Genomic DNA, 13,225 nt, shown 5'->3' on the forward strand with positions numbered 1-13,225 from the left:
GCAAGCAATATTCACAGGCACATGTAAACTGATAAAAACAATTTCAATACAAAATGACTGTTGAACTTGTGTACTTTAGACTTTGCCAGATACTACTGGAATGTAGGCCTGCTGATCTTTTTGATTATGTTATATCTTTTAGAATGCAAAGTCTCAAAGTATTATGTGTCAGACTGGCGCTGTATACAATAAATCTTTTTTTTTTCTATGTCTTTCTTAGTTATAGCAGTGAAGATCCGGCAAATATCTGTTTTTTTTTATCTCTCTCTCATGAATTGCATTCTTAAAAACTGTACATACCCAGAATGTAGTTTCACTTACAAGGGCTGAACAAATAGTACTTTATGCTCTTCATAATTATCTTACATGTAGAATGTTAATTTGTGAAATGTGCATGCTTGGCAATGCAAGTATCCCGGCTTAACCCTGTTATTTCCTTGGATAAAGAGGCTATTATGAATCGCTTCTAAAAACAGTTAGATGAAATGTTTTAACCACATGGTGCGTTGTGAAGCACTCATGTGAATAACACAGCATATTGCCTTCAGTGAATTCAGTGCTTTTTTTCAAAATATACCACTTTCCAAAGCGTGCCAGCAACTATCAACTCTAAAAAAAACTAAAGTTTTTACTATTAGTCTTTTTGAAGTGATGGTTGTAGTTAAAAATAGCATTGCTTTTTCTGTTGCCCTTTGCATGATAATTATTCAAGTGATAAGCAATTTGAGAAAATGCAATTTTTTGCCTAAATCTTTACATATGCAGTTGTTGTGAATGACAACTGGATTCCTTAATGTAGAGGATCTCCCCAGATCACACTGATCTGCATGCAAACTTTTAAGCAAATATGCCAGTTAGATTATCCCTATTTGATCATCACTAAGTAAAGTTTTTAGATGCCTATATTAAAATATGTCAGCATGAGAAGTAATCATATTATACAAAAAACAACACAAATATTTTAAAATGTTCGATTCATAGAAATTATTTTGTAAACATTTCTGGAAAAAAAACACCCCCTAAAGGTATTTTAATGTTCAGTTTAAAAATCACCACTATTAATCCAAAACTAATATTTGAAGGAAATGTAAATACTTTTATATACTTCTGGAAGGAAAAAAATATATACTGCACTGCAAGTATGATAAAACCAATTCTAGAGGTGTACAGGTAATAAGTTACCAATTACATGATCAGATCTTAACCTTCCAGCATAATGCTTCTCCATAAATTAAGATCCTTCTTGTATCCACCTGGAGAATTCCGTGGAATTTTTCATTTAAAAAGATAACGCTACATTTGGAAGCCTTTTTGATAGAATCCCCTGAAGTGTGTAAAAAGTGAGTGGGGTATTTTCAAGGATTCCATTGACAGTGCTAGGAAAAGGTGTCGGACAAAGGTGTTCATTTACAGAGCATAGGTGTGGTAGCTGTAAGCATAAAGTATCAAGTGTACTCTATCACCTCTAGCCTAAAACTTTCACTCTCGGATGCTCTCAATTTTCTCATAGGTGTAGGCGCTGATAATATAGATAAATACATTTTGACAGGAGTAAATCCTTGTTTGCACCTGCTGAATTTGTCAGAAATTGAGTGTCATAATTTAAATAAAATCTTGTGGAGCAGTATTCATGTTGTGTGTGGTCGTTCATTGGCCACTTGCAATTACTGACTTCTCTGTATCTAATGCCATCTCATCTAATGGTCACACATTTCACTTTTTGTCTTTGGATAGAGTAAGGAACAGTAAAAACCCCTAACAGTTTTTGTCTGTGTCCCATTGCAGAGTTAACCCTTAACGTCAAGCCCTAGCTACACAATAAGACACAAAATGTGTCCAACCCTTTTTAGACAGCTGTCACTGAAACAGGTGTCCTCATCTGGAGATTTCCCTTCCATTCCTGTTCTAGTGACAACTGTAACATTTTGGATTTATCATCGCTTTCCATCTTAGTGACAGTAGTCACCGGGACAGATAGAGGGATGAATTTCCCCAGTTGGGGCACAGACAGCAGTAAAACAATAAATATCCCAGTTTTTCAAAATCATTGTTCTTGTACAGCTTTTTTTTTGCAGCCATTTCCCCTCCTGGTATGAGTGGTGTGCTTCATTCATTTTGAATTTGTGATATCTCTACACACGCAAGCGGTCTGTAACTTTAATTTCAACTTTGATTTACTCCAGCCTTTACCTTCAAATGCCTTATCTGTTGTGCACATTTCAAAATGTGATAGGATTTTAACACTCTCCCTCTACACCCAAAAGTTAAAAAAAAACAAGTTTGGGCTTTGAAAAAAATATCCAACTCAGAAAATTGTTTTTCACCTAACACATACAGTATATCCATATTTTATCCATACTGTATATTCTATTTTACCTACCAAAGAAAATATAATTATGTTTAGCCAACCTTGTGATCCATGTACCCCTGTCAAACAGTACAACCAGCTTGTTGACTGGACATGCTAATGAGGACATTCCTCTGTTCACTCTGTCCTCTACTCGCCTCATTATGTATAGTTACATGAAAGTGGTATCAAATTATATTAAAATACTTGCATGTAAACATACATTTCCTTTCCAACAGATCATGTGTTCCATATTCCAGGTAGTTGCACATGTGTGTTAATTAGTATTGATCTGCTAGCTTACTGGTTCAGTGACTTACTGGTTTTAGCATTGTCCAGGGTCCAGTGGTCAATTATCAATGCCCCCTTATATGGTGGTGAGTGCTTAGTGTCCCCCTTACAAAACTGATCAGTTCTCAGTGCCCTTCTTACGTTGGTAGTCAGTTCTCAATGCACCCTTACATTGATGATTTGCACTTAGTGCCCCCCTCACACTGGTAGTCAGTTCTCAATGAACCTCCTTACATGTGTGGTCAGAGCTGGATGACCCCGTTATATTGGTAATCAACTCTCAGTGCCCCCATTACATTGTTGGTCAGTGCTTAGTGCCCCCCTTACATTGGTAGACAGTTCTCAATGCCCCCCTTTACATTGGTAGTCAATTCTCAATGCACCCACTTACAGTTGGGGTCAGTGCTCAGTGCCCCCCTTTACACTGGTAGACAGTTCTCAATGCACCCCTTCACATGTGTGGTCAATGTTAAGTGAACCCTTACAGTGTCCACTTACATTGGTATTCAGTTCTAAGTGCCCCCTTACATTGGCGGTCAGTGTTTAGTGCCCACCTTACATTGGTTGTCAGTTCCCAGTGCCCACCTTACATTGAGTGTTCTCAGTGCCCCATTTATATCGGTAGTCAGTGCTAGTCTACCAATATTATCATGCAACCAGGTTTTTTTCATTTCATCTGGTTAATATTTGACTATTACTGATCAATTTCTAACACTGTCAGCCAGCCTCTCATATACAAGTTAATGTTTAAAAGTTTAGTTCTATATACACTTAATTTGTAATCATAGTATGCACATGGATGGAAACATTTAAGTGTATCAAGCAGTATGTCAAATCTTTGCTAGTTAGTGCCTTATGTATAATTGTGTGGAAAAGTGCAAAGTTCAGAAGTCAGCTAAGTAATGTACTCAGTGTGGAGCTAATTTTCTTTAAGGACACATTCTCCAGAATGCTGATGTCATTATAAATAATGGTAAGATTATGAAATGACTGAAACATAATTGCCATTGTTTCTTAAATATCTCTTCCATAAATAAAAAGTATGAAAATGCCAGCCAATGGGAACACAGTTTCCAAGGTGGTGCTAAAGGATTATAAACATAGGAGAATTAAAGTGGATGTCAAGACTAACACACAAAAATACATTTACATTAGGTCTCATCTTCTCTATGTGAAAGTGAATTAGAAGCAATAAAAACAAACATAATTTTGCCATTTTGGTGGAATTTCTAAGTGGTCATACGACCATTTGTGTTCTCTTCCCCTAGATCATTACAGTGGTCATAGCTGGGTATTATGGTCACAATAATATTACTTATGGTAGTGGGGGGCTTAAGACCCTTTGATCCCTTTCTTTTTTTCCTTCCTACACTTGGAGTGAGAAGACTTTTGGTGTGGCCAGGGGCAGTTTGGCAGCACAGTGGTTGAGAATAAACAGCAACAACATCAGGAAGCATGCCCACTGATTGTTTTTCTGATGTGCGGATGTGTTCGATAGACTGGAAGGGTGACAACACAACAGTAGTTTCAATAATCATTCCAGCCTAGCAACGAAAGTGGTTTCACCAGCAGGATAAAAAGTTAATTATGAAGTGATATTTTTGTGTGCATTTCCAAAAACAAATGGAGGGAGGGTTATCACTAACAATAACACCCATTGCATAGAGAATTTTACAATTTGCCTATACATACGCTTTAAGAAAAATTAAGAAGGCAGCAGCCTTGCACTGCTGACCTAGGAGATAAAAAGTCTCCCCTTCCTTTGATCATGGCCATCCCAGGAGAGGCCATTAAATGTGACCCAAAATGGGACTTCAGTCCACCACAAAATAAGCTTAATGTCACCCATCTGACAGAGGGTGATCGATCCTATTAAATTTAACATATACATTTTTTTCCCTTCAAACAAGTTTTTTTTTAACCCTTGACTGTCAAAGATGTGTACCATATGTCATTGCTGTATGCAAAATATCTAACTGATTAAAGGGTTAAAGTACATTTGCATTTTTATTGTTACTTCTGTGTCCCTTTGATCTGCTTGTGAAGCCCACAGGCTTTGTGAAGCCCCATAGACATTGTGGGTCTACCATTCACTGACTTTTTAGTCAGAGAGGGAGCTTGTCAGTCCTCAATGTTTAATATATTTAAACAAAAACAAAAAAGTAAAAAACAAATAAGAAAGGGTAACACATAAAATGCAGCGCACATCCCTTAGGAGCCGCTGGACAGATGGGTCCTTATGTCTTCGCCCAGCGAGGACCTGCCCTAAACTGACCCAGAACTCACTGACACACCAGTAGCATTAAAGAGGCTTTTGGGAAAAAGCCCTGTAAAAAAGGTTTGGTTAAACAAATGCAATGCAGACAGCATTAACACATTATCAATTACTGGCACAGGCAATAACTGTACATAGAACAGCACAACAGACAATTGACTCTGCAGGAGAATGTCCTGTTTACCACTATCAGGCTCTATTTAAGCCACTGATCAGTGGAGTATTAGCTACAGTCTGCTGGCATTATAGCTCTTTAACACTCAGTAGAGCACTCACTCACCAACAAGAGCATGTGTAATCCACAGAATAAAGTAAGCAATGGCAGCAAAGTATTAGCAAAACAGCAGCTAGCATACACACAATGGAGGCCAACAGGCCTCTCACGACACTGATGCTCCGATTAAGAGCCTCTAGGAGCAGTCTGTTCCTTGACAACCCCTCCTACAGATAAGATGGAGGCACATTGAAGACCAAAATATGTCCAACAAGATGATTGTCTCTGAGATGCTGGTGACTGACTGGGATCAGCCCTCAACGACTCTGCAATCTGTGCAGCTCTTCTCCTCTTTTGGCTCTGGCCTGTGTTTCTCTGCCATAGTAACTTCCTGCGGCTCCGGATTTCATGACAGCAGCACAGCAGCAGCCTTGTGATCTCTTCTGCAGTAGCTTTGTCCACTCTGCCCTCGGCTCTTAGCACATTCTTTCCAACACAACATACAGTAGCTCTCTGCCCACACTCTCTCTCCTTTTTCTGTGTGGGCTCTGGGCCAATCTGCCAAGCACAGGATAAAAGCTCCCCCACTCTTCAGCGCAAGATCCCTGCTTCTAGTTCCCAGCCCTGATCCCTGATTTCTTTCCCAGCTCTGTGAACGGGCTTTTCCCTCTGGCCATGTTGGTGGCCAATCAGAGTCCTCCCTACCCATTGCTATGGACAGGCTGAAGATCCAGGCTGTTGCTACAGCATCCTCCTGGGCTTTTCTCTCCATGTGAAGCGTCCCACTGGCAGGGAAAGACTATCGATCTGTAGAGGCTGGAAACATTTTGCTGTACAGCCTAAAAGCCCTAGCTGCCTCACTACAAAAATAAAAACCTAAGAAAAATCCCATATGTAGCACACCCACGTATACGCCGTACACCAGGTGGTGTATTTTTGGTTTTGTGCTGCCCTAGGCAAGACTAAACTCGGGCACCCCCTCAATCTAAATTTGCCCCAACCCACCCTGTTCAGAACATGTATGGTCTCAGGAGAACTGTGCAGACTCCCTTTCCCTGCATAGATGTTCTGCTCCTCTTACCTGCAGCTCCAAGTGCCATCAGTACCAACAGGATACATTGCAGTCCCCAGCCTGCTTCTGGGACATCCCACCATCAGATCATATGCGATGGCCAGCCCTGAGCCACTCGCTGCTTCTCCTCCACCTCCTGTACAAAGCCTGCCGGACCGCTACTCACTGGGCCCTCCCCTCCTCCGGGCAGCTTTTTACATAGGCAGCCACTCTTAGGGCCTTGCGGCTGCCTAGTTTGCCTCATTAGTCACCCGCCGCTGCCTGATTCTGTGCCGCCAAGCCTCGGCCCACTGGGCAAGTACCCAGTATGCCCAAAGGCAAGTCCAGCCCTGTCTGCCTCATTGGTTTGGGGCAGCATTTTCTGCCACCCCCCTGGAAAGTGCCGCCCTAGGCACATGCCTAGTTTGCCTTGCGGTAGATACACCCCTGAGTACACCCACATACATTTTATGTACACATTCTTGCATTTACAATGCAAGTTTAAATTCAAAACAGACATAATTTTATTCCCAATTCATAATTAAAGGCTTTCCCTTTCTGGGCTGGTATAAAATACTGTGTTGAACACTAAGGGGCACCATAACAGGTCAGTTTGTAAAATGTTATGTTAATACTTGTAAACTGAGGCTCTGGTTCTAAGCTATCAGTTCTGTTAGATAATAATCTACGGTTTGGTACAACAAGCAAGCCTATATCCTGGTTGTGTTTATATGGCAAGCATAGACACTACAGAACATGACACAACATGGTTGCACAAGTTGGAGATCATTAAAACACAGGGAGCTGTTAAAACAGGGTAAAGCCTTAACATAAAAATGGAATTTGCTGGCAAGAGCCCCCACATATGAACTCGGCCAGTATAAATCTTTCGAAGGAATGGAAAATGTTTTAAACAACATGCTGATCTCATCTTCTTCTTTAAACAAAATATGAGGAAGAAAATTCTGTTATTTAGCATTATGGCTTGAAGAGATAGGCAGTGACATTTGCAAATTACAGCACATGAGGAGACAGAAAACAAATAGAACTTCTGTGCTCCTTCACATCACTAGTAATAACTATTTAATATCCTTGTTTAGTGCAGCAATATATTCCTTTATTTAAATCTCTAGTGAAAATACCAAAAGCAATCAATTGTGCAATTTGTACAAAAAGAAGTTTCTCCCCAACTGCTGTGCAATAACACTTATAGAACACAAGTCAAAATTCCAACTACCTGTGCAAATACACTTAAATAAATAAATAAATGTTTCAATAATGTGCATACAATGTAAACCCCAAGAAATAAGACTAAAGTCCAAAACCACACTGTTGGTGTCTGTGCTGTTGTTTCTTCCAATGCCCAACAACTGTAGAAGGTGTGCAAAAAACACCTTTGTTGCTCAGTACAGTTCCACCCCTAAAAGAAAGAATCTCACTTTTTAGGATGGGCCCTATGTGTTGAAGAAGGTCATAGGAAGCTTTCTCCATACAGGGGTTAACATCACCAAGATCCAGATCATTTAGTTTGTTTCTATAGTCTGCTCAAAGAAGCAGAATATAGAAAGTACCACAGTGCTTTACCATTTTAATAAAAATGCTTTATTACAACAAGGTACAATTACTCACATTACAATGTGCACAAGATTGTGCACTGGCTGTAACTTTCAAACAGTGATCCTGGGCTCACTCAAAGGCTGCTGCTGTCTTCCTAAGCATGTGCATTAAGCTCTGTCCTGCATGTTTTCTTCACCTCAGCTCTGCCTTATGCATTTTGTCTAATTGGCTTCTTCAGGGGCCCAGAGACCTAAAAGCTGTAAAGTGGCATTAGTAGATTATAGGTAAGGCTGCCAATTGAATTAAAAAACAAAATATGTTGTGCTTGCTTAAATGGTAATATCCTTGTTATCAAGACTACAGCAGAAAGCCCCATAAAGAATCCCTACTCTTCTGTGCAAAATGCCAAATACTTACTTGCTTATAACATATTTTAATGAACATATGCCAATACAGCAGACAGACACAGTTGGACGAGATGCTGACTCTGGTCTGGTCACTGACCTGCAGTATATAATACAGACATCTCTCCATTGCATAGTGCAAATTTTAGCAGAATAATGCATTTGATATGAGACAACTTTGGAACATTGCATGTTCTTCCTGTGCGTACGTAGGTTTCCTCTGGGCACTCTGGTTTCCTTACACACTCCAAAACATGCTGGAAGATTAATTAGCTCCTGTCTAAATTGGCCCTGTATGTGTGTGCAATAGGGACCTTAGACTATAAGTTCCTTGAGGGCAGGGACTAAGATGAATGTGCAGTATGTAAAGCACTGTGTATTCTATATAATTACCTGTAATAAATAAATTAGCATACTATGACAAGTCAAAAGAGTTGACAATTTAGGCTGATGACTCTTCTCAAGAGGTTTCTCCTTTATTCACAGGAAATCAGTTACGTATGGCTCTAAATAACTGACAAATACAGTGATCAGCCTTACCCAAAAATGAAAAGGAGATGTGTGAAACCATATGTGAACAATTTTCCCATATGAGACAAAAAAAATGAGTCAGCTAAAAGATGGCACTGTTCCTAACCATTATCTATTAGCTGGTAAATTTTACACTAAATGGCTGGACAAAGCCAATGCATTCATGTTCTCCAAAAGTGGCAGAGTTTATGAACTTTTATGTAGATCATTTTGGATGTCTGATAACCAGTAGGGATGAGCCGAACACCCCCGTGTTCGGTTCTAACTCGAACTTTCGAACATGGAAAAAGTTCTAATTCGAACTTAGAACTCAATGTAAGTCTATGGGGGTAGAACTCATAAAATGGTAGAACAGACCGCGGACATCCCATAATGTTCGGCGTTCGGCGAACGCTAGAACATGCTATGTTCGAGTCGAACATAGGTTTGACTCGAACGTGCAGCCCATCCCTAATAACTAGTGGGCACTGTGGTTGCACCCACTGGCCCATGTCGCTGCAGGACACAAGGCTTCCTTCTCTTAGAGGGCAAACAGAGCAACAGGGAGTGAAAAATAATTAAGTATGTGCACTTTTAGTTTTGGATAGGGAATAGTTAAAACCTCATCATATTATTATTATTATTATTATTTTTAGTGTCCGAGAAATTTTCCTTCATTTAGTGTCTGGGAGACACATCAAGAAATAATAGCAATTTTTTTCCAAATGAGGGGAAATCCCCTTCTAGACAGTTGTCAAAGTATGTATTTTCAGATCTAATGGCAGTACACAACTTGTGTTGCAAAACACTTTACTCATATTAGAGGTGGAGGCTGAATTTTTTGCTTGTTGAATGCCATTACATGCATACAAGAAAGATAGCTTGTACAAATGGATATTTCATACATATGCTGAAGAACTGGTCTTACTTAAAGTGTCCCTGTAGGTATAATAAGGTTATGAAACTGCCACACACGTGCCACAGCAGGCACTCCCAAGTGCCTGTACATTGGTACATTTTCTTTTACTATACTCCACCCTAGAAGCCCCAAAACCTATTGTGCTTTGTAATGCAAATAGCAACTAGCTTCCATGGTGGTCTCTAACCTGCCTCTTACCTCCTCTCGCAATTCATTAATGATTATTGAGGCTCTCCATTGCAATGATGAGCCAATAGTGAGCCACAAATGTTAGCCAGAGCCCAAAACAAATGGAAGTTTCATAATTTTATTACCACAAGTGAATTCAGAGATGATTTGAGGATCTATAGCCGAGTGATACACAAATAAGATCATTTTTTGTTAATATTTGAGGTACTGTAATGAATGTATGAAGTGTACATAAATGAATGTATGAAGTGTATGTTCATGCACTTTTCTTCAGTTTGTCCCTCTAATCGCTCTTTGAAATTGTTCAGAATAGCTCCAAAGCACCAAAGAAACAACTAGTAGAAAGATGAAAAAACAAATCATTATTTTAGCTATGCTATGTGAATAGTAACATCATGCACATGGCACTATTTAGCCATATAGAGTAGAATACAGCTTTATTTTCTCTATTGGGAGTGACAGGTACAGCATACAGCTGCCACCAATCAGCCTGTACAAGACAATGGCAGATGGCTGTTGCATATATGCACAAATCTGAGCAGCTACATGCATACAGGGCTATATGCACCTCCCCACACACAGACTGTCTGCATTCAGGGAAGCACATGTGGCCCTGTATGAATGTACATGGATTTGCGTATATTTGTGGCTGACTAGTGGTGTCTGTATGCTGCACTTGCCCCAGAAGAGAACACACAGACGTTCTATAAGCTATACATCCATTTACTGACATGTGCATGAGTTCTAAAAACATATAGTGGGGCTCTCTCCTATTACGTTTTCTTCCAGAGACTTAGAAATCATAAAATGTAATATACTTACTCAACATTTAATATCATACACTAGTGGTCTGCAGATGATGTATGGATCTAGACAATACAGTAATTCATATTCTGGTACTAGTTAACAGAGATGCTTCTGTATGGGAGCAGATAATGCTGCTTGAACAGTATGGCTGGGTCAGGTCAATAAAGGTCCAGTTGCAGAGAGTGGAATGAAATGAGCACAGTGTGTGCTTGATATCCAGTCAGAACTACTGTACTGTACAACTAATTTCACTGTGTCATAGACATTATTTCAGAATGCACCAAAAATAATAAAAGGGAGCCTGATTTAACTTTCTGATCCAGCATTTCTCCCTAATCAAGTCAGTGCTTCCTGTGGTTTTTCAAGTAATTCCTTTTGAAATGGGTGAGTAACTTGCCGTGCATGGAGGAGTCAATAGTTGACCATATACAGATGAACACAGCTTGAATTCTGCATAATGAGGTTCAGTAAACCATGCCTTCTCACTTCTGAGGGTAATATGTGCCTTTTGGCAAGTGTCCTCCAGTATCACAGCCAAAAAGTGTGATTTTCGCATTCAGCCACCAAAAAAACCTTTGCCGTAAATTGAGAGACTCCTCAGCACCCTGTCCAACTTAATTTTCAATCCTGTAAAAAAAAGCAATTACATGGAATTATTGCTTGCTTGACAGTGTTAGAAAATCATTTTCAATGCAGCAAAAACATTAATTTGATCATTATGCCCCATTTTGTAAAACACTTGAGTTGCCCTTTTTTTCTCAAGAACAAAATATATTATTTTTAGTTGGATGCATTTTTTGACAGTGTTGGCACGTTAATAAAAATTGATTGTAGGATTGGTCATGCGAGCCAGTCTTATCCTGAGTCTATTTTCAGCCTATTAATACTGTGGATTTCTGTATTATGATACCCACATAAACAGAACTAACCCAGTGGAAATAAATTACTTGATCAGGCTGTAAACTTTAAAGAACTTGTAATAATTGCTGGCACAAATTACAAACTGATTACAGACATACTGTGAATTGTTATATCAGATAAATGTTTTAAACGAATATCTGTGGCTTACAAGTTGTGTTTAATAAATTTCAACCAGCTTGTTGAATACAGTAATTGTTGGGCTAGTAAAGTTTCCACATATAGTATTATCCAAGCTTAATTTCAGTGATTTGAGCTCTCGGATAGGACTTCATACCAAACATAAGTTTTTCCCAGCAGTCAGCTCTGTTAGGCAGCAAAAGGAGCCTGATTAAAAGCCGCTTCTTATGTTTCAGTTAAAACAGAGATCTCAGTTTCTCCCATTGTGGCCCTCAGCCCCTCCTGTCGTTTCCCAGTTATTTATAACTTATTGCCAGTTTACTGAGCTGTATTCATTTTAATTTAATTTAAACATGTGTGTTAATGTATCTAATGATAGTTTCCTCTTTAATTATTATTGTATTATATTATTAGTCATCATTTTTTATGCCTAAATATTGCATAGGTGTAAAAGTTTTATTCCTGAGCTATCAAGAGTTTAAAGTATATAAAATGTGTAGTATGTCTATTGCTATGTTAAAAAAATGTTTTATCCTACCTTCTGATCTTCTAACTCTATGTACTGCATTACACCCTCCAGCCTTTTTAAGTTTGCTTAAGTGGGCGATCAAGCTCTACATGCTGGCTGTCTGTAGACACATACAGCTTGTAGTTTGCAGTGTATCCATTCCTTGGGTGACAATGCTGCTTTTGCTTAGGGAGTAGCTCAAGAAGTGTTCCCACCCTAAGAAGGAACTGGCAGGATTGACTGGCAGTTTACTATAGTAATTATTTTGGCACCACCCATGTTGAATGGCTCAATTTTTTTCTCTCCTTATAAAAACCACCTAAAATAAGTAGTCAGTTAGAAGATATCCCCTTTATTCCTGTCTCAGTGACAACATTTGGGATTTGAATCACTGAAAGTCCAGGGGACAATGATCACAAGGACAAATAGGTTTAAATTCCCTAGTGGGGACAAGTACAAACCTGAAATGTGTTCGATCCTTTTCACACTCTGCTTAAAAAAAAAAGTTTTTCCTATAGCTATTCTTCACATTTTTATTCTAGAAATTAAAGTAATAAGAAGATGACTTTTTCTGCATTGTAGTGGATTTACATATTCAGTGTGTGAGAACAAGTTAAGCACATACTTCAGTATATTTGTGATATTTGGAAACAAAATACATATATCTATAGCCAAATAATGTATGAAAATTATTATTGTGCTACATTCTGTACTTTATCATTCACTTGCCTACGATAGGTTTACCCTGCTCTTTTCATCGATTAAGATGTATTTATGGGCTGAGAACAAATGAATGCTACCTATAGAGGTTATAAATGTATTTAATGCTAGCCAAAATATGCAAGATTTCTCAGTATCACATTTGCAACTTTTCTCCCCAGATCTTTATAAACAATGAATGGCATAGTTCAGTCAGCGGTAAAAAGTTCCCTGTCTTTAATCCTGCTACTGGTGAAAAAATATGTGAAGTGGAAGAAGGAGATAAGGTAAGTATATAGTTAGCATGTTTCCTCTTCTTAAATGCCTACAATCTATAAGACTTTGTTGTAATACATACATGTGGTTTTTATTTCTCAGCAATATGTAAAATACAGAACAAATAAAAATAGTTACTG

At 38.8% G+C, this 13,225-nt stretch overlaps 1 protein-coding gene across 1 annotated transcript in view; it reads left to right on the forward strand.

Annotated features, from left to right (window-relative positions):
* Positions 1-13,225, forward strand: part of ALDH1A1 (aldehyde dehydrogenase 1 family member A1) — a 47,383-nt gene that overhangs the window by 703 nt on the left and 33,455 nt on the right. The window contains exon 2 of the mRNA XM_018562280.1: positions 12,992-13,096. Within this exon, the coding sequence (XP_018417782.1) occupies positions 12,992-13,096 (105 nt within the window). The remainder of the gene's footprint in view (positions 1-12,991; positions 13,097-13,225) is intronic.

The sequence above is a fragment of the Nanorana parkeri genome, unplaced genomic scaffold (genome assembly GCF_000935625.1).
Source record: "Nanorana parkeri isolate BGI_ZX_2015 unplaced genomic scaffold, ASM93562v1 scaffold569, whole genome shotgun sequence".
Classification (NCBI taxonomy): Eukaryota; Metazoa; Chordata; class Amphibia; order Anura; family Dicroglossidae; genus Nanorana; species Nanorana parkeri.